This window comes from Quercus suber, unplaced genomic scaffold, assembly GCF_002906115.3.
Source record: "Quercus suber isolate HL8 unplaced genomic scaffold, Cork oak 2.0 scaffold_145, whole genome shotgun sequence".
Classification (NCBI taxonomy): domain Eukaryota; kingdom Viridiplantae; phylum Streptophyta; class Magnoliopsida; order Fagales; family Fagaceae; genus Quercus; species Quercus suber.
In genome coordinates this window covers 749,262-774,336 of record NW_027069606.1, presented here as the reverse complement: position 1 = coordinate 774,336, position 25,075 = coordinate 749,262, and the positions used below count along the sequence as shown (strand labels likewise).

Below are 25,075 nucleotides of genomic sequence, written 5' to 3'. Positions count from 1 at the left end.
TTATACCTCGAGTGCAGATTGGACATTATTATTTGCTATTGTAACATCCTTATTTTCAGGAATATCTTTGGGTGAAGATGCAGTGAACCGCTTTGCAATAGGGTCCTCTACAAAACAAGCAGAGTTGACAAAAATTTATTCCACATAGAATCTGCAGAAGTAGAAGTTGATCCATTGGCTTAAATATAATCAAAACCTGTTTGACTTGGGGCCTGGTCATCATTAATTGAAAACCCAATTTCAATTTAATAGTGTTACATGAAAACACAAAACTTGCCCTCCACACCATTCTTATAGAAGGGGATGCCATTTGAGGTAGAGATCATTGACAAAATTTTCTTCTAGTTAAATTGTTACCATGGAAATATGCACCTAACCACATCATAAAGTGCGATATCATAAAATCATACAACATTATGCAATTCCTTACAGAGTAGGAAGAAGATTATAGTGCCTGACATTACTGAAAAACCTAACTTCAATTCTATAATAATATGTTGTATAATAAAAGTTGGGTCCTCCAAGCCCTGGTTAGGCAAGTGTCCATCTTCTCTATGCAACAAGTAACTACAATCTCCTTGCGCCAAGTGGCTACCCTTTATTAAAGACTTGAATAAATTACATGATTTCCCTATAGTTTGTGGTGATTAAAAATTAGTCCCTAAATTTAAAAAAAAAAAAAATTAACTAAAACCATTTACTTTTTATAAATTGTTACAATTCACACCTCTCAATTTGTCTCTATTAACTAAAAGTAACAGCTATTTGTATAAGTTGTGACTAATACATACCTTAACACAAAACCTCATTTCATGTGAAACTATAAGACCTCTAGTAGACTACATGAAAATAGTAAAATTGCACAATAATTGGTCAATAGTTATTGGTGCCAAAAATTCACAATAACTCTCTTTTTTCTTCATTTTTTTTGCCAAAGTTTATTTTTTATTTTTGATAATTCAATAGTTGATGAATGTGGGAAGAGGGGGGGGGGGGGGGGGGGGGGGGGAACAACAACACGTGTAAAACCAATTTCAGCATTTCATCAGTGAAATTTTGCTAGCAGGGGTGAAACAAGCTGTAGAAATTACTGTTTCATATATAGTTGTTATTGAAAATTTGTGTTTCTTTTTGGCAAATAAGTGTCTGCACAATGGAAGCGCTTACTGACGGGCAAGAGCCCCCTGCTGCTCAGGCATACCACTCTATGACATCTATTGGTTCACTCATCTATTAATTGGTGGGTTTGATGGCAAATCAACCTTTGGTAATCTGTGGTGGTTGGTCCCAGAAGGTACTGGTTTGCTTTGAAATACTTAATAAATATTAGTCATTTAGTTGTTGTTTGATAAATGATACCTTTTTTCTTTCAGATTTTCACTTGGATAATTTCTAAACATCCAAATCGTTAATTTGATTCTTGTATGACAAAATCTCTTGATGATACATCAGTTTGTCTCAAACATATCTTTTGTTTGGAGCATTTACAGAATGTTGTATGCAATATCATTTCCTCTATAGATTACATTATTTTTCTATCATAATGATTAGCTAGAGGGGATTTTGTTGAATTACCAAAAATATGTTATGCAAGTGATTGATTTTTATGAATCTTGATTTGTCTAGTTATTTATTTTTATGTAACACTATGTTAGCATGCATGATGCACTGGCATGTTGGGTGAGTTGGTAATTCCCNAAAAGAAAAAAGGTATCATTTATCAAACAACAACTAAATGACTCAATATTTATTAAGTATTTCAAAGCAAACCAGTACCTTCTGGGACCAACCACCACAGATTACCAAAGGTTGATTTGCCATCAAACCCACCAATTAATAGATGACGTGAACCAATAGATGTCATAGAGTGGTATGCCCGAGCAGCAGGGGGCTCGTTGCCCGTCAGTAAGCGCTTCCATTGTGCAGACACTTATTTGCCAAAAAGAAACACAAATTTTTCAATAAACAACTATATATGAAACAGTAATTTCTACAGCTTGTTTCACCCCTGCTAGCAAAATTTCACTGATGAAATGCTGAAATTGGTTTTACACGTGTTGTTGTTATTGATATTATTATCATTTCTTTATATATAAAATAATAATAATAATAATAATACTAATAAATAAATAAATTAAAAAAATAAAAAAATAAAAATAAAAAGTAAAAATCATCATGTGAAAGTTGCAAGCATATCATATATCCGATACTATCCATCATTGTATCCACTTTTCAGTTCCGCTGGTAACAAAAGGACCATAAAAAATAGTCATACACCATGTTTCCTCATTAAAGAAGTCTGTAAATTACACGTTGTGTGTTGCTTATTTCTAAAACAAGTTATGAGAAATCTATGTTACAACACTGGGGCTTTTCCATGAAACCAAACAATGCATGCATTATTGTCAGATAATCAAAACCATTTTTGGCTACAACATGTTTGAACAGCGCCCACTAGGTATCTTGTGAGATGCATGTCTGTGGAGACAAGAAGTAGAAAAACAGAGAAATGTTGTCACTGATGCCCTTTAATCTATAGTTCTGAAAATAACCTCTCTCACACCACTATTTTTTATTTTTGAATTTAAAAGGTAAAGTGCGATTTCACATGTAAATGTCACACTTCGAAGAAAACTGTTTTAAAAATAGAACAAACAACTTTATACAGGTAATAGTCAGAATATCTATAGCATGAACAATATAGAACGTTCATTAACATCATGATGACACATCCAGCACATATCTGCCAGGAATCCAACCAGCAAAGTTGTTAAGCACTCACCCCTATCTAAAACAATGCAGTCATTGTAATAAATGTCATAATGACTCAACGAACCACCAGTCCCATGCCCTCCAAATAACAAAAGCTGCAAAGAAAAAAAATCTAGCAGTAACGTTTACGGAACTATAAGGAAAAAAGTTTCAGCATTGACACAACAACACATGAACAGAAATCAACAAGGAGAATATAAAGGCTACTGAAGGTTGTTACATAGTGCCCTCCAGAGGTCACAGTATGACCACAGTGAGAAGAAGGAGCTTGACCTGGAAGCTTCAACGGGGTCCATCCTGGTGTTTCATTTTCTTCCTTCCACAACAAAGAAATGACATAAATTCAACTTAGTTTACAAAAGAACTTCTAATAGAACTATTTTAATTATTCTCTAACACTCAAGAACTGATTGAGAAATATCACTTCAAAAAAAGCATATGCAGGCAAGGATTTCTTATAAGTACTTATTAGAAGACAGAAATACACCTCATTGTCAAATAATCATGGACTTCTCCACAAATTAAATTCAGAGAATAGTTTCTGAATATTATTTATCATAAACAAATTTACATGATATATCCATTAATCTATAGAAGAGATTCATTCATTTTACGCATGTTTTGGCAGATGGCTTTGTACACTGAGATCCAACCACTACTTTAAACATATTTATTTTTTTGATAGGTATGAAAATTTTGTATTAAAAAGAAGTTACTCCATCAAAGAGATGAAGTAAATGAAGGAAATATGTACAAGCAACAAAGGAAAACAAAACAACTTATGTACAAGGAAAAAGTGAATCTAAAAACAGCGGAATGGATTTCGAAGAAGTAAAACCCCACACACGAGACCAATCAAACAAAGTGCTCGCAAACAACTCTAAGAGTTTATCCCCAAAAAGCACCGAATCTTCAAATATGCGATTATTTCTCTCCCTCCAAATAATCCACATCACACAATGTGGTACCAAATTCCAAACATTTGAAGAATGCTTTCCCAACCAATTCCTCCAACCGACCAGCAAGTCAATAACTCTTTTAGGTAGAACCCAAGAAACACCAAAAGATCTAAGGGCAAAGCTCCATAACCAAAATACCTCACCACAGTGTAGAAGCAAATGATCTACACTCTCCCCATTACATTTACACAGACAACACCAATCCATAATAGTGCAGCTCCTTTTTCTCAAATGGTCCATTGTGAGAACCCTCCCCCCATGCAGCTGTCCAAACAAAAAACGACACAAGACATGGAGCCTTCACACCCCAAATACTCTTCCAAGGAAAAGTAATAGAGCTTGATGCCCTCAATGAACAATAAAAGGATTTTATATCAAAATCCCCCTTCGACCACAAACACAACCTCATCTTATCTCCACCCTCAATAGGAGGACTTAGCGACACCAATGTACGAGTAAAGGCCCCCACCAACTCCATCTCCCATTCATTAAAACTACATCGGAACCGTATATTCCAATTCCATCCTTCCTCCAAAGTGTGACTCACCACCATATCTCCCACAGATGCCTCCCTATAAGCAGCAAGTTCAAATAGCTCCGGGAAAGTTCCTTTCAATGATTGATCTCCACACCAATGATTATGCCAGAACCAGATTCTACTCCCCAAACCAATGTCAAAGGAAAGGAACTTGCTAAAACTCTCCCAACCTTTCCGAATGCCCCGCCATAAACCACATGATGGAGGACCATGGCAGCAATCGTTGAAAACATATAAAAGGCGTCCTAAAACTTTTAATTAGTTTTAAGTGTTAGGGGTATTTTAGAAATTTTATGTTTTTTGGAATGGGCTATGTTATTAGTCCATTGGGTTTTATTTAAGGTTAGTTATTTAATTTGGGTTTAGTATTAAAGCCCAAGGAGTCCAAGTCCAAGTTTTATTAGGTTTTTAAGAAAACCTAGTTCTACTAGGATTAGGTTTAGTCTTCTATTTAAAGAGTTGCGGTGTTTTCTATTGAGGTAGAGATTAATAACGTTTTCAGATTTTAGAGCTATAAGCATGTTACAGTTTGTGTGATGCAGACTACTCCTAGGTGTGATGCCAAGGAACCTTAAGAGCGATGCTTAGGAATTTATCTTTTATTTACTTCACGGTTACTATTCACAGCAACCCAGATCTGGATTTTCACCTTTGTTTCATTCCTAAAGCCCTATTAAACCTTGTTTCCCCTTGTCCTACATCACCACACCCATGTGAACCCCTACGTAACTTTGAAGACCCCCCCCCCCAATTAAGAAAAACCACACACACACACAAAAAAAAAAAAAAAAAAAAGTGAACAAAACAGTAATATTAGAAATACCCAGAACGCTAAATCCAAAGAATTTGAAAGAATGATAAGGAAAACACAGATTAAGAACAAAGCCAAGATCAGAAAAAGAAAAGAAAAGAAAAATTAGTACCAACATCGTAGACCACGATATTGCTGAGAAACTTCTTGTCAACAAGTCCATAGAACACGACCACCTTCGATTTGCCGATGTTGACCACGGTGTGACCACTGAGAATATCCCAAAAAGTCAAAAACAGAGAGAGAGTTTGTGTGAGTGCATGAGAGGTTGGGGAGGAGTGCCACCGAAATCAGAAGAAGAAGCTCGAACCCAGTAATGCATTTTTTGTCTTCTCTCTCTCTGAGTGTGTGTGTGTGTGTGTGTGTGTGTGTGTTTCGATGGCTTTTTGTGTCTTCCCTGATTGGCCCAAAGGTTTCAATGAAGAAGCAGTTATCAATCCAATTTTTTTCACAAATTTTGGATCCGTTTGGTTGAGGTGATTTTGAAGTACATGTGGGTGAAAAAGCGTGTAAAAATATGTGTAATATTGTTTAAAAACTGAAAATAAATTTCAATGCGATCACACACCTCCATAATCTTGTCTCCTCAACCCCATAACGCTACAACCACTTACCCAAAAGAGCTTTATTAAAGGTAGTAATTTTCCTAATCCCCAACCCACCATCAACAAAAGGATAACACACCTTAACCCACCCTACCGAATGAAGTTTATGCTCATCCGCCAAACCACCCCAGAGAAAATCCCTCTATAACTTTGAGAATATTTCCAAATTAGAGCCCCACATTGGATTTCTTGTGTGTATATATCACTCATCAGTGCTATCATGTTCCATGTAGCAGTGGCAGGTAAAATCCATCACATAGATTGGGATCTATATCTACTACGTGAATGGAAGAGTCTAACACCAGAACTGTGTATGACATTACTTTTAGGAATTCATAATCTGCCATATCATTATGTAATTATAACTGCAATCCATTGCAATCATTCTATTCACAATAATGGATTGGTACCTTAGTCACAGTATCTTTTCAAGATAGGTGATCTTCCACATGTTTTGTAAAGGAACTAAGAAAGTAAGAATATATGTTGATATACACTCAATTTGGAACTTGTGGAATAATTTTTTAAGAACAAAGAAATATGTAACCCAAATGAAATAATGAAATCAAGAAAAAGAGATTTGCACAATGCAAAGAAAAGCTATATGATATATGCCACAACATCACTCACATCAATTTATTTGATGAAAATTTTAGAATACACTTGGATTACTAAAGAGGATTAGAAATTAAAGGGAAGGAAAAAAAATAAGAAGCAAACAAAAGTAACTATTAAACTTCTTCAATAAGACCCTTCAAGCCCCATAAATCACCCAGAATTGGCCCCCCGCCTCCTATTTAAGTCAAGAAAAAGCAGCCGTGTCAGTTACAAACATCTTAAAAGAACACAAGTAAATAAGTATAAGTATAGTTCTGACAGCAGCACCCAAAAAATTGAAATGTAATTAATTTAAACATTCTTTATAATAATTCACGGCATAGATGCCTTTAGTAACAGATATACGAGAAGTATCTGAAATGACAAAGTTGATAACAATGATATCAAACGTACATCTCTCTGCACCCTAACAAAAAATGGCAACTTTTGAATGCAAAATTTTAATCAAGATGAAAATTTTAAATTCAATAATGACTCATCACCAAACATTGTTTCTAAGCAATTATGAAACCTAATCCCTATGTGAGCAGACAGAATGCTACTTCACCTCTGACATCATAGACAAGCAACCTTTTCTCCACCATAGTAGTCGTATGGCCACATCCAGGTGATGGTAATAATCCAGATACTGACAGCTCCATCCATTCTAGTGATACTGTTTCACAGAGCAAATCACATACAATCTAATTTTAGTTTCCACCATTATAAAACATTCTCTCCTTAAATTTTTCAGGAAGAGAACATAAAATATATCTGAAAAGACATAGAAAAGAGGTTACTTGTGTCCAAGACATACACATCTGATAACCACCTTTTACCATCCCAGCCACCATACCTGCACTCAATCACATCTTGCCTTATATAAAGTCATGAAGAAAATCATTCCACTTTTTTGTTTTTTGATAAGCCAAATACCTAAGATCTACACCAGTTATTTGATAAATTATGCTGTAAAGATAAATATTGACACTCACATAACAATTTTCCGGTTCCCAATAGCTGAAGCTGCAGCAAAATCTCGTGGCGAAGGTAAGTCACCAACACTGGTGAGCTCAGACCACTGCCATATATCTGTAATAAACATAACTTCCATAAATCCACTTAGGTCAAGAGTCGTAAAACAAGAACTAGCATATGAATTTTGTGACACATCCATCATTACTATGCTTTTCTGAAGCTGCTATATAAGATTCTTACCTGAATCTAGAACCCAAAAGTCACCTAACCTGAAAATCCATCCTCGGCATTAATAACAAGACTGAATTTGGAGCTACAAAGCACAAAACCCATGGACAGTAAACATAAAGTAGAGCATGTGCACAAACCTTTTTCTACCATAATGCCCACCAAAGATGAACATGAGACAATCAATTACAACAGTAATGTAAAATGCCCGTGGGCTTGGACCTACCTGGTCCTCAGGCCCACTTCCAGTGCACTCTGGCTGAAACCAAAGTTTGTTATCTGAAAATCACAAACCAAGGATTGAGAATCTGGAATCACACTCAAACCACCCCCCCTTCTACCAAAAAAGGTCTGGGAAAAAAAGTCAAGCAGCACTAAATTAATGTATGTTAGTGTCTCCTCTGTCTCTTTCTCTGAAACACACATGCACACTCCCCAAATACAGTCACTATGGTGCAGTTTGGATTCGGCGTCCGCGTTTGCTGAAACGCGTTTTCCCTTTTTTTTTTTTTTTTCTTGGCCGCATGGTTTGACTTTGGAGACAAAAAAAAATACTGTGCGTAAACAGTGCGTGCACTGTTTACGCACTGTTTATACACTGTTTACCTAATAAAAAATATTAAAAATGGGTCTCACGATACTATTTACACATTTAAAAATTATTTTGCTACAGTGTTTTCAATTTTCAGTTTTCAGTTTCAGCAACAATAAATTCAATCCAAACAGACCCTATATTAACATATTGTAGCTTGGGTGAATAAAAATTCATGAAAGAGACCCACAGCCACAGGCCCCAGGTTAAGTTTTCAATTTGGAACCATAACAAATTCTCTCCTGGGAACAATAATACCCTAGGGGCCAGGGTGCCCCAGAAGAGCAATACAATCAAGAAGCGCAAAATTAATGCATGTCTATATCCACTTTGTCTGTCTGAAACTCACATTAGGGCTAGTCAAGCCCACCCAAGCACGAGCTGCATGACCAATGCCGCCTGGCCCAGACCAATCCAAAGGAGTGTGGTTGACTTAAAGGGCCAAGGCAAGCAGGCATCAGGGGGTAGCTTTTAATTTCTTTGGGGTTTCAGGCATGTCTCGTGTGAGGTAATTGAAAACCTAAGGACCCCAATCTGAGTGAAAAATTTATATATTTAAGATTGATGAACCCAATCCTTCTCTCTCTCTCTCTCTCTCTCTCTCTCTCTCTCTCTCTCTCTCTCTCTCTCTCTCTCTCTCTCAAACCCCCCCCCCCCCCCCCCCCCATGCAGCTGTCCAAACAAAAAACGACACACAACATGGAGCCTTCACACCCAAAATACTCTTCCAATGATAAGTAATAGAGCTTGATGCCCTCAATGCACCATAGAAGGATTTTATATCAAAATCCCCCTTCTACCCCAAACACAACCTCATCTTATCTCCACCCTCAATAGGAGGACTTAGCGACTCCAATGTACGAGTAAAGGCCCCACCAACTCCATCTCCCATTCATTAAAACCACATCGGAACCGTATATTCCAATTCCATCCTTCCTCCAAAGTGTGACTCACCACCATATCTCCCATAGATGCCTCCCTATAAGCAGCAAGTTCAAATAGCTCCGGGAAAGTTCCTATCAATGATTGATCTCCACACCAATGATTATGCCAGAACAGGATTCTACTCCCCAAACCAATCTCAAAGGAAAGGAACTTGCTAAAACTCTCCCAACCTTTCTGAATGCCCCGCCATAAACCACATGATGGAGGACCATGGCAGCAATCATTGAAAACATATAAAAGGCGTCCTAAGACTTTTAATTAGTTTAAGTGTTAGGGGTATTTTAGAAATTTTATGCTTTCTGGAATGGGCTGTGTTATTAGTCCATTGGGTTTTATTTAAGTTTAGTTATTTAATTTGGGTAGTATTAAAGCCCAAGGAGTCCAAGTCCAAGTTTTATTAGGTTTTTAAGAAAACCTAGTTCTACTAGGATTAGGTTTAGTCTTCTATTTAAAGAGTTGTGGTGTTTTCTATTGAGGTAGAGATTAATAATATTTTCATATTTTAGAGCTATAAGCATGTTACAGTTTGTGTGATGCAGACTACTCCTAGGTGTGATGCCAAGGAACCCTAAGAGTGATTCTTAGGAATTTATCTTTTATTTACTTCACGGTTACTATTCACAGCCCTGTTCACAGCAACCCAGATCTGGATTTTCACCTTTGTTTCATTCCTAAAGCCCTATTAAACCTTGTTTCCCCTTGTCCTACGTTACCACGCCCATGTGAACCCCTACGTAACTTTGAAGACCCCCCCCCCCCAATTCCTCCCCAAATTTCAATGCGGTCACATGCCTCCATAATCTTGTCTCCTCAACCCCATAACGCTACAACCACTTACCCAAAAGAGCTTTATTAAAGGTAGTAATTTTCCTAATCCCCAATCCACCATCAACAAAAGAATAACACACCTTAACCCACCCTACCAAATGAAGTTTATGCTCATCCGCCAAACCACCCCAAAGAAAATCCCTCTGTAACTTCGAGAATATTTCCAAATTAGAGCCCCACATTGGATTTCTTGTGTATATATATCACTCATCAGTGCTATCATGTTCCACGTAGCATTGGCAGGTAAAATCCATCACATAGATTGGGATCTATATCTACTACGTGAATGGAAGAGTCTAACACCAGAACTGTGTATGACATTACTTTTAGGAATTCATAATCTGCCACATCATTCTATTCACAATAATGGATTGGTACCTTAGTCACAGTATCTTTTCAAGATAGGTGATCTTCCACATGTTTGTAAAGAACTAAGAAAGTAAGAATATAATGTTGATATACACTCGATTTGGAACTTGGAATAATTTTTTAAGAACAAAGAAATATGTAACCAAATGAAATAATGAAATCAAGAAAAAGAGATGCCAAGCACAATGCAAAGAAAAGCTATATGATATATGCCACAACACCACTCACATCTATTTTATTTGATGAAAATTTTAGAATACGCTTGGATTATTAAAGAGGATTAGAAAAAGAAGGGAAGGAAAAAAAAAATAAGAAGAAAACAAAAGTAACTATTAAACTTCTTCAATAAGACCCTTCAAGCCCCATAAATCACCCACAATTGGCCAACACCTCCTATTGAAGTCAAGAAAAAGCAGCCGTGTCAGTTACAAACATCTTAAAAGAACACAAGCAAGTAAATAAGTATAGTTCTGACAGCAGCACCCAAAAAATTGAAATGTAATTAATTTAAACATTCTTTTTAATAATTCACGGCATAGATGCCTTTAGTAACAGAGATATGAGAAGTATCTGAAATGACAAAGTTGATAACAATGATATCAAACGTACATCTCTCTGCACCCTAACAAAAAATGGCAACTTTTGAATGCAAAATTTTAATCAAGAAGAAAATTTTAAATTCATTAATGACTCATCACCAAACATTGTTTCTAAGCAATTATGAAACCAAACCCCTATGTGAGCAGACAGAATGCTACTTCACCTCTGCCACCATAGACAAGCAACCTTTTCTCCACCATAGTAGCTGTGTGGCCACATCTAGGTGGTGGTAATGGTCCAGATACCGACAGCTCCATCCATTCTAGTGATACTGTTTCACAGAGCAAATCACATACAATCTAATTTTAGTTTCCACCATTATAAAACATTCTCTCCTTAAATTTTTCAGGAAGAGAACATAAAATATATCTGAAAAGACATAGAAAAGAGGTTACTTGTGTCCAAGACATACACATCTGATAACCACCTTTTACCATCCCAGCCACCATACCTGCACTCAATCACATCTTGCTTTATATAAAGTCGTGAAGAAAATCATTCTGCTTTTTTGTTTTTTGATAAGTCAAATACCTAAGATCTACACCAGTTATTTGATAAATTATGCTGCAAAGATAAATATTGACACTCACATAACAATTTTCTGGTTCCCAAGGGCTGAAGCTGCAGCAAAATCTCGTGGTGAAGGTAAGTCACCAACACTGGTCAGCTCAGACCACTGCCATATATCTGGAATAAACATAACTTCCATAAATCCACTTAGGTCAAGAGTCGTAAAACAAGCACTAGTATATGAATTTTGTGACACATCCATCATTACTATGCTTTCCTAAAGCTGCTATATAAGATTCTTACCTGTATCTAGAACCCAAAAGTCACCCAACCTGAAAATCCATCCTCAGCATTAACAAGACTGAATTTGGAGCTACAAAGCACAAAACCCATGGACAGCAAACATAAAGTAGAGCATGTGCACAAACCTTTTACTACCATAACGCCCACCAAAGATGAACATGTGACAATCAATTGCAACAGCAATGTAAAATGCCCGTGGGCTTGGACCTACCTGGTCCTCAGACCCACTTCTAGTGCACTCTGGCTGAAACCAAAGTTTGTTATATGAAAATCAAAAACCAGGGATTGAGAATCCGGAATCACATTCAAACCACCCCACCTTCTACCAAAAAAAAGTCCCGGAAAAAAAGTCAAGCAGCACTAAATTAATGTATGTTAGTGTCTCCTCTGTCTCTTTCTCTGAAACACACATGCACACTCCCCAAATACAGTCACTATATTAACATATTGTAGCTTGGGTGAATAAAAATTCATGAAAGAGACCCACAGGCCACAGGTTAAGTCTTCAATTTGGAACCATAACTAGTTCTCTCCCGGGAACAATAATAACCTAAGGGCCAAGGTGCCACAGAAGAGCAATTCAATCAAGAAGCCCAAAATTAATGCATGTCTATATCCACTTTGTCTGTCTAAAACTCACATTAGGGCTAGTCAAGCCCACCCAAGCACGAGCTGCATGACCAATGCCGCCTGACCCAGAACAATCCAAAGGCTTGTGGTTGACTTAGAGGGCCAGGGCAAGCAGGCATTAGGGGGTAGCTTTTAATTTCTTTGGGGTTTCAGGCATGTCTCGTGTGAGGTAATCGAAAACCTAAGGACCCTAATCTGAGCAAAAAATTTATATATTTAAAATTGATGAACCCAATCCCTCTCTCCCTCTCTCTGTAGAGACAAACATGTAGACGGTCTTCCTCTACTCTCCCCTTTTTTTATTGGTAAGTTTTCACACACAACAAGTGAGATATTGAACCCAAGAGCTTACTCTCCACCCTTTTTTATGCTCTACCAATTTGTTCTCAATTCTTACCCAATTTCTCCCTCTCTTCTTAACTTACCCTCCACCCATTTTCCTTAATCTATTTGGCTTGTGAGAAAATGGGTAAAAAACGAGAGAAAATATCAGATACCTTACAACCTGAGATTCAACTGATAACCAACCATCCTATTAACACTTGTTCACAGGTGGTTACACTCATATTGTCAGTCAAACTACAGGTGGAGGCATCCTTCACATGAAAGGATTCAGTAGACCGGTGATTTGACAACCGGGAGAGAGAGAGAGAGAGAGAGAGAGAGAGAGAGAGAGAGAGAGAGAGTCTCTCTCTCTCTCTCTCTCTCTCTCTCTCTCTCTCCCTCTGTGGTGACAACCATGTAGACAGTCTTCCTCTACTCTCCCCTTTTTTTATTGGTAAGTTTTTGCACACAACAAGTGGGATATTGAACCCAGGAGCTTACCCTCCACCCTTTTTTATGCTCTACCAATTTGTTCTCAATTCTTACCCAATTTCTCCCTCTCTTCTTAACTTACCCTCCACCCATTTTCCTTAATCTATTTGGCTTGTGAGAAAATGGGTAAAAAATGAGAGAAAATATCAGATACCTTACAACCTGAGATTCAACTGATAACCAACCATCCTATTAACACTTGTTCACAGGTGGATACACTCATCTTGTCAGTCAAACAACAGGTGGAGGCATCCTTCACATGAAAGGATTCAGTAGACCAAACAATCTGCGATCCCCCTTAACTCAAATACACAGCAAATAGAAAAAAGGACAATCTTAACATTTGTCTGGCTTGGGTAATCCATTTAGGAGCATCATATGAGAGATTTTTTTTATAGGTATGCAGCCGGTGGGTCTTGAACCCACAATCTTATCCTCCACCTAGCACTTTCAAGGGGAGGAGGTGCCAATTGAGCTAAAGCTGCCTACTTACCCCCCACCCAAAAGTTTCCCAAATTTCTCTAGTTATAATGCTATCATCTAAGAGATTAAAAATTTCATGACTTTTGGGCCCTCCATTTTTTTATATGTAAATTTTGGCTCCAAGAAGAGAGGAAACAAGTGATGGAAACTAGTCCCTCTGCTTCATGTGGCATAGTCCCTAACTAATTGTGCTACCCCAGCCCCTCCAATCGAAAATTACAATTTTTTTAACATGTACAAGCATATTTTAGGAAAACCTAAAGTACAAACCTATCATAACAAGTCTTCAACGAGTCTATTATTAATTTATTACTCGTATAGGCTTGCCATTACTAACATGACAAGTTTGCCACACTAGCTCTATAATAAAAGTGGGAAACAACAACAACCAAATTTCTCTCCTCGTGCTTTGCTTCCCATCATTACCCATGACTCCACGGTTATACTAGTACTCAAATCTGGAAAATGGGATTAAAAGCTGAGTTCTTTTTTTTCTTTTCTTTTTTTATATCATCGTTTTATTTTCTATGTGATTTTGTTTTTCAGTTTGGCTTCATTTTTGTTGCACTAATTTTTGTGTTTTGTTTATCTTCTTAAAAACACAACCTATGATCACCTATAAGATATAATAAAGAAAAGCAAAAAAAAAAAAAAAGTGAACAAAACAGTAATATTAGAAATACCCAGAAAGCTAAATCCAAAGAATTTGAAAGAATGATAAGGAAAAAAAAAACACAGATTAAGAACAAAGCCAAGATCAGAAAAAGAAAAGAAAGGAAAAAATAGTACCAACATTGTAGACCACGATATCGCTGAGAAACTTCTTGTCAACAAGTACACCGAACACGACCACCTTCGATTTGCCGATGTGGCCACTGAGAATGTGATCATCACATTCCTCTATTGCACCAATTATATTTAACAGTAGAGTTGTTAAAATAAATTATATTTCACAATTCAAATTTAACAGTTGAGTTGCGAAAATCATCATATTTCTATTAGTTTGGTCAATTAGTGAGGCAAAACTCACCGTTTTGTATTTTGTTTTGAGGTTTTTTCTTTTAATAAAAAAATATTTATATTCACTTACATCAACAAATTCTCAATATATTTTTATAATTATTGAGCTTGCAGTTCAAAATAAAATAATAAAATATAAGATTAGACTAAATAAATGTATTGTAAAAAATTTTAAATATTGTAACATTTTGTTATTGTTACAATATTTTCGTAATTGTCAATATATAAAATAATAATAAAAATGTTAAGCGCAAAATATTTTCACATAAATTTTAGATGGCGAACTATTATTGATAGATTAAAAGTAGTAGTCCTCTCTCTACTACTTTCTCTTTTACTTATAGCCTTTTTTTTTTTTGGGGGGGTGGGGGGGGGGGGGGGACCCCCCCCCCCCCAAACAAAGCCTTATGGCTTAGGGAAGTACCAACTCGCCCAACATGCCAGTGCATCATGCATGCTAACAGTAGTGTTACATAAACCAAATAACTAGACATAATCAAGATTCATAAAAATCAATCACTTGCATAACATATTTTGGTAATTCAACAAAATCCCCTCTAGCTAATCATTATGATAGAAAATGAATGTAATCTATAGAGGAAATGATATTGCATACAACATTCTGTAAATTCTCCAAATAAAAGATGTGTTCGAGACAAACTGATGTAGAATCAAGAAGATTTTGTCATACAAGAATCAAATTAATGGTTTGGATGTTTACAAATCATCCCAGTGAAAATCTGAAAAGAAAACAGGTATCATTTATCAAACAACAACTAAATGACTCAATAAATAAAGTATTTCAAAGCAAATCAGTACCTTCTGGGACCAACCACCACAGATCACCAAAGGTTGATTTGCCATCAAACCCACCAATTAATAGATGACGTGAACCAATAGACATCATAGAGTGGTATGCCCAAGCAGCAGGGGGCTCGTTGCCAGTCGGTAAGCTCTTCCATTGTGAGGACACTAATTGCCAAAAAGAAACACAATTTTTTCAATAAACAACTACATATGAAACAGGAATTTCTATAGCTTGTTTCAACCCTGCTAGCAAAATTTCACTGATGAAATGCTGAAACTGGTTTTACAGGTGTCACTGTTATTATTATTATCATATCTTATAGAAAAAAAAGAAGTAAAAATCAATGTGAAAGTTGCAAGCATATCATATATCTGATACTATCCATCATAGTGTCCACTTTTCAGTTCCGCTGGTAACAAAAGGACCATAAAAAATACAGTCATACACCATGTTTCTTCATCAAATAAGTCTGTAAGTTACACGTTGTGTGTTGCTTATTTCTAAAACAAGTTATGAAAAATCTTTTGTTACAACATTGGGGCTTTTCCATGCAACCAAACAATGCATGCATTATTGTCAGATAATCAAAACCATTTTTGGCTACAACACGTTTGAACAGCCCCCACTAGGTATCTTGTGAGATGCATGTCCGTGGAGAAACCATGTAGAAAAAAGAGAAATGTTGTCACTAATGTCCTTTAATCTATAGTTCCGAAAATGACCTCTCTCACACCACTATTTTTTAATTTTTTAATTTAAAAGGTGCAATGTAATTTCACATGTAAATGTCACACTTCGAAGAAAACTGTTTAGAAAATAAAAACAAACAACTTCATACAGGTAATAGTCAAAATATCTATAGCATTAACAATATAGAAGGTTCATTAACATCATGATAACACATCCAGCACATATCTGCTAGGAATCCAACCAGCAAAGTTGTAAAGCACTTACCTCGATCTAAAACAATGCTGTCATTGTAATAAATGTCATAACGACTCAACCAACCACCAGTCCCATGACCTCCAAATAAAAACAGCTGCAAAGAAAAAATTTTAGCAGTAACATTTAAGGAACTATAAGGAAAAAATGTTTCAGCATTGACACAACAACACATGAACAGAAATCAACAAGTAGAATATAAAGGCTACTGAAGATGTCATTACATAGTGCCCTCCGGAGGTCACAGTATGACCACAGCGAGGAGAAGGAGCTTGACCTGGAAGCTTCAACTGGGTTCATCCAGGTGTTTCATTCTCTTCCTTCCACAACAAAGAAATGACATAAATTCAACTTAGTTTACAAAAGAACTTCTAATAGAACTATTTTTATTATTATCTAACACTCAAGAACTGATTGAGAAACATCACTTCAAAAAAAGCATATGCAGGCAAGGATTTCTTATAAGTACTTATTAGAAGACAGAAATACACCTCATTGTCAAATAAACATGGACTTCTCCACAAATTAAATTCAGAGAATAATTTCTTAATAGTATTTATCAGAAACAAATTTACATGATACATGATACATCCATTAATCTATAGAAGAGATTCATTCATTTTACGCATCTTTTGGCAGATGGCTTTGTACACTGAGATTACACCCACTGCTTTCAACATATTTATTCTTCAAGAATATTTCCAAATTAGGGCCACATTGGATTTCTTGTGTATATATATCATTCATCAGTGTTATCATGTTCCATGTAGCATTGGCAGGTAAAATCCATCACATAGATTGGGATCTATATCTACCACATGAATGGAAGTCTAACACCAGAACTGTGTATAACATTGCTTTTAGGAATTCATGAACTGCCATATCATTATGTAATTATAACTGCAATCCATTGCAATCATTCTATTCACAATAATGGATTGGTACCTTGGTCACAGTATCTTTTCAAGATAGGTGATCTTCCACATGTTTTGTAAAGGAACTAAGAATATAATGTTGATATACACTTGATCTGGAACTTGTGGAATAATATATTAAGAACAAAGAAATATGCAACCCAAATGAAATTATGTAATCAAGAAAAAGAGATTTGCCAAGCATAATGCAAAGCAAAGCTATATGATATATGCCACAACACCACTCACATCAATTTATTTGATGAAAATTTTAGAATACGTTCGGATTACTAAAGAGGATTAGAAAAAAAGGGAAGGAAAAAAATAAGAAGAAAACAAAAGTAACTATTAACCTTCTTCAATAAGACCCTTCAAGCCCCATAAATCACCCATAATTGGCCCACCACCTCCTATTTAAGTCAAGAAAAAGCAGCTGTGTCAGTAACAAACATCTTAAATGAACACAAGCAAGTAAATAACTTACTATATAAGTATAGTTCTGACAGCAGCACCCAAAAAATTGAAATGTAATTAATTTAAACATTCTTTATAATAATTCACAGCATAGATGCCTTTAGTAACAGAGATATGATTTATGAGAAGTATCTGAAATGACAAAGTTGATAACAATGACATCAAACGTACATCTCTCTGCAACCTCACAAAAAATGGCAACTTTTGAATACAAAATTTCAATCAAGATGAAAGTTTTAAATTCAATAATGACTCATCACCAAACATTGTTTCTAAGCAATTACGAAACCTAATCCCTATGTGAGCAGACAGAATGCTACTTCACCTCTGCCACCATAGACGAGCAACCTTTTCTCCACTATAGTAGCCGTGTGGCCACATCTAGGTGGTGGTAATGATCCAGACACTGACAGCTCCATCCATTCTAGTGATACTGTTTCACAGAGCAAATCACATACAATCTAATTTTAGTTTCAAACATTATAAAACATTCTCTCCTTAAAATTTTCAGGAAGAAAACATAAAATAAATCTGAAAAGACAGAGAAAAGAAGTTACTTGTGTCCAAGACATACACATCTGATAACCACCTTTTACCATCCCAGCCACCATACCTGCACTCAATCACATCTTGCTTTATATAAAGTTGTGGACAAAATCATTCAGCTTTTTTGTTTTTTGATAAGTCAAATACCTAAGATCTACACCAGTTATTTGATGAATAATGCTGCAGAGAGAAATATTGACACTCACATATTTCCGGTTCCCAATGGCTGAAGCTGCAGCAAAATCTTGTGGCGAAGGTAAGTCACCAAAACTGGTGAGCTCAGACCACTGCCATATATCTGGAATAAACATAACTTCCATAAATCCCCATAGGTCAAGAGTCATAAAACAAGCACTAGTATATGAATTTTGTGACACATCAATCATTACCATGCTTTCCTGAAGCTGCTATATAAGATTCTTACCTGTATCTAGAACCCAAAAGTCACCCAACCGGAAAATCCATCCTCAGCATTAATAACAAGACTGAATCTAGAGCTACAAAGCACAAAACCCATGGACAGCAAACATAAAGTGGAGCATGTGCACAAAACTTTTGCTACCATAAACGCCCACCAAAGATGAACATGTGACAATCAATTGAAACAGCAATGTGAAATGCCCATGGGCTTGGACCTTCCTGGTCCTCAGACCCACTTCCAATGCACTCTGGCTGAAACCAAAGTTTGTTATCTGAAAATCAAAAACCAAGGATTGAGAATCTGGAATCACATTCAAACCAAACCCCCCCCCCCTTCTCCCAAAAAAAAATTCCGGACAAAAAAGTCAAGCAGCACTAAATTAATGTATGCTAGTGTCTCCTCTGTCTCTTTATCTGAAACACACATGCACACTCCCCAAATACAGTCTATATTAACATATTGTAGTGAGGGTAAATAAAAATACATGAAAGAGATCCACATTCTTCAGGTTAAGTCTTCAATTTGGAACCATAACTAATTCTCTCCTGGGAACAATAATACCCTGGGGGCCAGTGTGCCCCAGTAGAGCAATACAATCAAGAAGCCCAAAATTAATGCATGTCTATATCCACTTTGTCTGTTTGAAACTCACATTAGGGCTGGTCAAGCCCACCCAAGCACGAGCTGCGTGACCAATGCCGCCTGACCCAGACCAATCCAAAGGCTTGTGGTTGACTTGGAGGGCCAGGGCAAGCAGGCATCAGGGGGTAGCTTTTAATTTCTTTGGGGTTTCAGGCATGTCTCGTGTGAGGTAATTGAAAACCTAAGGACCCCAATCTGAGCAAAAAATTTATATACTTAAGATTGATGAACCCAATCCTTCTCTCTTTCTGTGTGTGTGTAGTGACAAACATGTAGACAGTCTTCCTTTACTCTCCCCTTTTTTTTATTGGTAAGTTTTTGCACACACCAAGTGGGATTTTGAACCCAGGAGCTTACCCTCCACCCTTTTTTATGCTCTACCAATCTGTTCTCAATTCTTACCCAATTTCTCCCTCTCTTCTTAACTTACCCTCCACCCCATTTTCCTTATATTTGGTGGGTTAAAAATGAGAGAAAATATCAGATTCCTTACAACCCAAGATTCAACTGATAACCAACCATCCTATTAACACTTGTTCACAGGTGGTTACACTCATCTTGTTAGTCAAACAACAGGTGGAGGCATCCTTCACATGAAAGGATTCAGTAGACCGGTGATTTGACAACCATAGCCCAAACAATCTGTGATCTCCCTTAACTCACATACACACAAAATAGAAAAAAGGGACAATCTTAATATTTGTTTGGCTTGGGTAATCCATTTTAGGAGCATCATATGAGAGTTTTTTTTATTGGTATGCACCTGGTGGGTCTGGAAGCCACAATCTTATCCTCCACCTAACAAGGGGAAGAGGTGCCAATTGAGCTAAAGTTGCCTACTTCCCCCCCAAAAAAAAGTTTCCAAATTCTCTCTAGTTATAATGCTATCATCTAAGAGATTAAAAATCTCATGACTTTTGGCCCCTCCATTTATTTATAAGTAAATTTTGGCTCCAAGAAGGGAGGAAACAAGTGATTCAAACTAGTCCCTCTGCTTCATGTGGCATAGTCCCTAACTAATTGTGCTACCCCAGCCCCTCCAATCGAAAATTACAATTTTTTTAACGTGTACAAGCATATTTTAGGAAAGCCTAAAGTACAAACCTCTCATAACAAGTCTTCACTCTTCAACGAGTCTATTATTTAATTTATTAATCACATAGGTTTGCCATTACTAACATGACAAGTTTGTCACACTAGCTCGATAATAAAAGTGGGAAACAACAACCAAGCTTTCTCTCCGGATTTTATTAAAAAATAACTATAAAACTCAAACTATATTATTAGTTAGGCAAGGTTTGAAACAAATTTCATTTCTAACAAAATCGAGTCCAGGACTCGATTTTGCTATGAGAAAATCGAGTGTAGACACTCGATTTCCAAGTGCAAATTCACTGGGCAAAATTAAGTGCAGAGAACTCGAATCGTTAGAAACCAAATATGTTTGAAACGTTGCCTAACTAATAATATAGATTGAGTTTTATAGTTATTTTTTAATAAAATCCCGTGCTTTGCTTCCCATCATTGTCCATGACTCCACAGTTATACTAGTACTCAAATCCAGAAAATCAGATTCAAAGCTGATTTTTTTTTTTAAATCATTGTTTTTTTTCTATGTGATTTTGTTATATAATAAAAGAAAAAGCAGGAAAAAAAAAAAAAAAAAGTAAACAAAACAGTAATACCCAGAAAGCAAAATCCAAAGAATTTGAAAGAATGATAAGGAAAACACAGATTAAGAACAAAGCCAATATCAGAACAAGAAAAGAAAAAAAAAATAGTACCAACATCGTAGACCCCGATATCACTGAGAAACTTCTTGTCAACAAGTCCACCGAACACGACCACCTTCGATTTGCCGATGTTGACCGCGGTGTGACCACTGAGAATATCCCAAAAAAGTCAAAAACAGAGAGAGAGAGAGTTTGTGTGAGTGTCTGCGAGGTCGGGGAGGAGTGCCACCGAAATCAGAAGAAGAAGCTCGAACCCAGTAATGCATTTCTTGTCTTCTCTCTCTCTGAGTGTGTGTGTGTGTGTGTTTCGATGGCTTTTTTTTTTTTGTGTCTTCACTGATTGGTCCAAAGGTTTCAACGAAGAAGCAGTTATCAATCCAATTTTTTCACAAATTTGCCTTTCAGGGCTGAATTTGATCATCACAGTCTCACCGTTTTGTATTTTGTTTTGAGGTTTTTTAAACTAGTGTGGGTTGGCCATGCAAGGCACGTGCTTCCCTTTAATGAGAAAATTAATATAGTTGTTTTTTTTTTTAAGAAATATGAAATCATATTCTTAAATTTAAAATGGTTATTTGAATATTTATTTACTAAATGTAATATCTACTCACCAAAATGCTACAAAAATTATAATGAATGCCATTATCTTTTCACAATATTTAAATTTTCGTAATGAATAATGATATATGCTACAATTTTTTTGAAGATTTTCATCAAATTAAATACTTTTAACCATCTACAATGAAGATTTTTTATTCATAATTTATTCTTTATCATCTTATTTTATGAGTCTAACTACGATGTTCCGTTTACTTATTTTTAATGAGCACCCTTTTAAGTAGAAAAAGAAATTTAAAAAATAACAAAATAACAAAAGACATCCGTCATCAAAGTTCCTATTAGATAAAATTATAAGTTTAGAAGATTTAAACCTAATAAATTAGTATTCTCTAGGTGACAAATAGAACACCGTTATCATCATTTTAACTTTTCAAGTATGACTACCAATCTACCACATAATATTCAAAATACACAAAGAAATTTTTGGACATTAAGGCTGTGTTTGGTTCAATGTAAATCGAATACCGTGTGTAAAATGAATGCAAGGGAAAATGAATTCCAGTAAGGAAATTAAAATCCAGGCGTTTGGTTATACAATGGAAAATAGTCCGAAAAATGATTTTCAGTGTTTGGTAACATTCTAAAAATGCTATTTTCCTACAAATTTTTCACATTTTCTCAGCTTCCAAACAAATTTTATATCATAAAATCCACCACAACCTACGCACCAGCACCCACAGAAAATCCACCACTATCCACACAAAACCCACCACCACACAACACAAAAACCACCAAAACACCACCACCCACACCACCATAACAACAAAAAAAAATCAAAGACTAAAGAAAACGAAAATTAGACACAAAAATAAGTAGAAGGCTTGGTTCGGGTTAGAGAGAAAAAGTGAGATGAGAGAGAGTGTCATGAGTGAGAGTGGAAGAGAAGGTGTAGTTCTTGAGTGAAGGCACTAGATCGATGACATGCAGTGTCTGATCCGGCCTTGGTTGGTTGGAGGGAAAGAGAGAGAAAGCAGATCAGCGAGTGGCGGATGACGAGATCGAGAGGAGACAATCTTACCTAGAGGGCGGCGGCGATGAGATCTAGAGGAGATGATCTGACCTAGAGGAGGACAAGGCGATCTAGAGGGTGGCAGCGACGGGCTTCAGGTAGTGACGACGATCAGACCCAATTCAATCTCTCGATCTCTATCTTTCTCGCTTTTTCTCTATCTTCGGGTGTGTTAGCTTTCTCCCGTCCTTCTGCTTTGGCTTGGCGTGGGTAAGCTGAGAGAGTGATTAGGAATTTATGAGGAGAGTGGAAATGGTTTGAAGGTAAAATAAGTGTGTAAAATGATTTATGGGTGTGGGGTGAGTATTTTATGGTCAACTAAAATCTATTTTCAGTTTGACCATAATTTCTTGTGTTGCCAAACACCAGCAACAGTGTAAAACAATTTCAGGAATTTAATTACACTTGAATCAAACGCAGCCTAAAATTTAGTAGAAGTATTTTAGACATTGCACAATGAAATATTTTAGGAATTATAAGATTTCGTTAAGGTTTAACTAAGAGAGTAACAATAAGAGTATATGCTCATTTAGAAAATAAAAAGGAGGAAATTATTCAACTTTAGTTTAGGGGAATGAAACTACCTTAATCATAAAGGAGAAAAGTGCTACTTCGTCAATTTGTGTGTGTGTATGTGTGTAAAACAATGTTTTTTTTTTATTATTATTATTTTTTTTTAAACTTGAAACAATGTGTTTAAAAATCAACCTAAAAAACTATGCATAAAACAATGAATTTTGGTTCAAGAAATTGACTAAACTAAAAAAAAAAAAGTCTAGGAACATAACAAAATGTCATGATATTTTTACAATACCTTTATTTCTAGCTATGGTGGGTTTTGGTCTCATATTTTATTATTTTATTTTAGAGTAATGCTACATCAACAACATTTTCATTATAAATCTTAGGTGGTAAATTGTTACTGATTTTAAATATGGCTAATCACTTTTAACTGTGTATTAAAAAAAAAAAAAAAAAAAAAAAGCCAATTGAAGAAAATTGTTCCTAAAAAAATGAATTTTGGCTCACCAAATTTGACTAAACAAAAAAAGAAGCCTAAGAATACAACAAAATGTCACACAAAAAAGAATCCTAGGAACATAACAAAATGTCACAACATTTTTGCAATATTTTTTTATTTCCAACTGTTGTAGGTCTCTATTTGATATTATTATTTTATTTTTTACGTCCACAGCATTTTCACAGCAAATCTTTGGTGAAAAATTATTAATGGTTTTAAAATAATGCATTAAAAAAAACAAAAAACAAAATGACAACACAAGAAAACTGTGTGTGAAACCGTGATATTTGGCTCACCCAATTTGACTATACTAAAAAAGAAGTTTAAGAATACAACAAAATATTACAACATTTTCACAATACCTTCATTTTTAGGATCTAAATAAATAAATAAATATATATATATATATATATATTTATTCAAGAGAAATGCTACATCCATAACATGTTTAGAACAAATTCTAAATCAAAAATTGTTATTTGTTTTAAACTGAATCTATTACTGATATCACTTTTTTATCCATCAAAAATATCTTATCACGTAAAATTTGTTGGGAAATTACAAAGTATCTTTGGGTCCGTTTGTTTCGAGTGAAAACGTTTTCAGGAAATGGTTTTACGGAAAATTGTGTGTTTGGTTGTTACTTCAAATTTGGTCAAACTGAAAATAATTTCCGGTTGATCGAAAATGATGCAAAAAACGGGTGAAAATAATTTCCGGTTTCATTCACTTCAAATGAAATTTTCCGGAAAAGCAATAGAGAGCACAAAGAGAGAGAAAGACAGAGAGAAACCCATCGCCTTCACCCAGACCCACGAGCACGACGAACCCAGATCCACGAGCAACTCATCACCTTCACCCAGACCCATCACCCAGACCCACGAGCATGACGAACCCAGATCCATGAGCAACCCATCGCCTTCACCCAGACCCATCACCCAGACCCACGAGCTTGCCGATCCACGAACTAGACCCATCGCCTTCGACCCATGAACCGACGAACCCAGACCCATCGCCTCCTCAAGCTCGCCGATCCACGAACCAGACCCATCGCCTTCGATCGCCGACCCATCGCCTCCACGCTCTCTCTTCCTCGATCTCTCAGTTTTTTTTTTTTTTTTTTTTTTTTTTTAAATTTGATTGTTGTTGTTGTTGTTGTTTTTTTTTTTATTTTTTTTATGAACTGATTGTTGTTGTTGTTGCCGGAATTTGCTGTTGTTGTTGTTGTTGTTGTTGTGTTGTTGATGTCGGAATTTGTTGTTGAATTGACTGTGATGTTGAAATTTTTTGTAATAAAATTTGTTTGGATGCTGAAAAAATTTAAAAAAATTGTAGGAAAATAGCATTTTCCTAATAGAAC

At 35.9% G+C, this 25,075-nt stretch overlaps 2 protein-coding genes across 2 annotated transcripts; both read right to left on the bottom strand.

Moving 5' to 3' along the window:
• On the bottom strand, positions 1-18,141 carry LOC112012219 (protein GLUTELIN PRECURSOR ACCUMULATION 3-like). Its single transcript, XM_065776948.1, has 14 exons — positions 18,043-18,141; positions 16,347-16,431; positions 15,404-15,556; positions 14,354-14,464; positions 11,761-11,899; positions 11,636-11,664; positions 11,413-11,509; positions 11,218-11,273; positions 10,986-11,093; positions 6,423-6,478; positions 2,993-3,088; positions 2,783-2,867; positions 1,777-1,929; positions 1-107 (listed from the first exon to the last, which is right to left on the bottom strand). Exons 1-14 carry the CDS (start codon positions 18,139-18,141, stop codon positions 1-3), a joined length of 1,374 nt encoding a protein of 457 aa, XP_065633020.1.
• On the bottom strand, positions 5,204-24,728 carry LOC112009056 (uncharacterized). Its single transcript, XM_065776947.1, has 12 exons — positions 24,545-24,728; positions 21,116-21,213; positions 18,822-18,960; positions 18,693-18,722; positions 18,475-18,566; positions 18,280-18,335; positions 18,048-18,155; positions 17,602-17,658; positions 16,559-16,650; positions 16,347-16,431; positions 15,404-15,556; positions 5,204-5,290 (listed from the first exon to the last, which is right to left on the bottom strand). The coding sequence occupies exons 1-6, from the start codon at positions 24,726-24,728 to the stop codon at positions 18,315-18,317; spliced, it is 564 nt and encodes a 187-aa protein (XP_065633019.1). The 3' UTR covers positions 5,204-5,290; positions 15,404-15,556; positions 16,347-16,431; positions 16,559-16,650; positions 17,602-17,658; positions 18,048-18,155; positions 18,280-18,314.
• Positions 24,729-25,075: the final 347 nt, after the last annotated feature.

Excerpts from the sequence above, each read along its gene's own strand:
- LOC112012219 (XM_065776948.1), bottom strand. The coding sequence starts at position 18,141 with ATGGAGCTGTCAGTGTCTGGATCATTACCACCACCTAGATGTGGCCAC. Across the intron at positions 11,094-11,217 it reads TGTGTATGTCTTGGACACAA|TATCACTAGAATGGATGGAG; the intron begins GTAACCTCTTTT and ends TCTGTGAAACAG. Across the intron at positions 2,868-2,992 it reads TGACCTCTGGAGGGCACTAT|CTTTTGTTATTTGGAGGGCA; the intron begins GTAACAACCTTC and ends TTTTCTTTGCAG.
- LOC112009056 (XM_065776947.1), bottom strand. The coding sequence starts at position 24,728 with ATGGGTCTGGGTTCGTCGGTTCATGGGTCGAAGGCGATGGGTCTAGTT. Across the intron at positions 18,961-21,115 it reads TATCGGGGTCTACGATGTTG|ATAACAAACTTTGGTTTCAG; the intron begins GTACTATTTTTT and ends TTTGATTTTCAG. Across the intron at positions 18,336-18,474 it reads CCATTGGGAACCGGAAATAT|GTATGGTGGCTGGGATGGTA; the intron begins GTGAGTGTCAAT and ends GATTGAGTGCAG.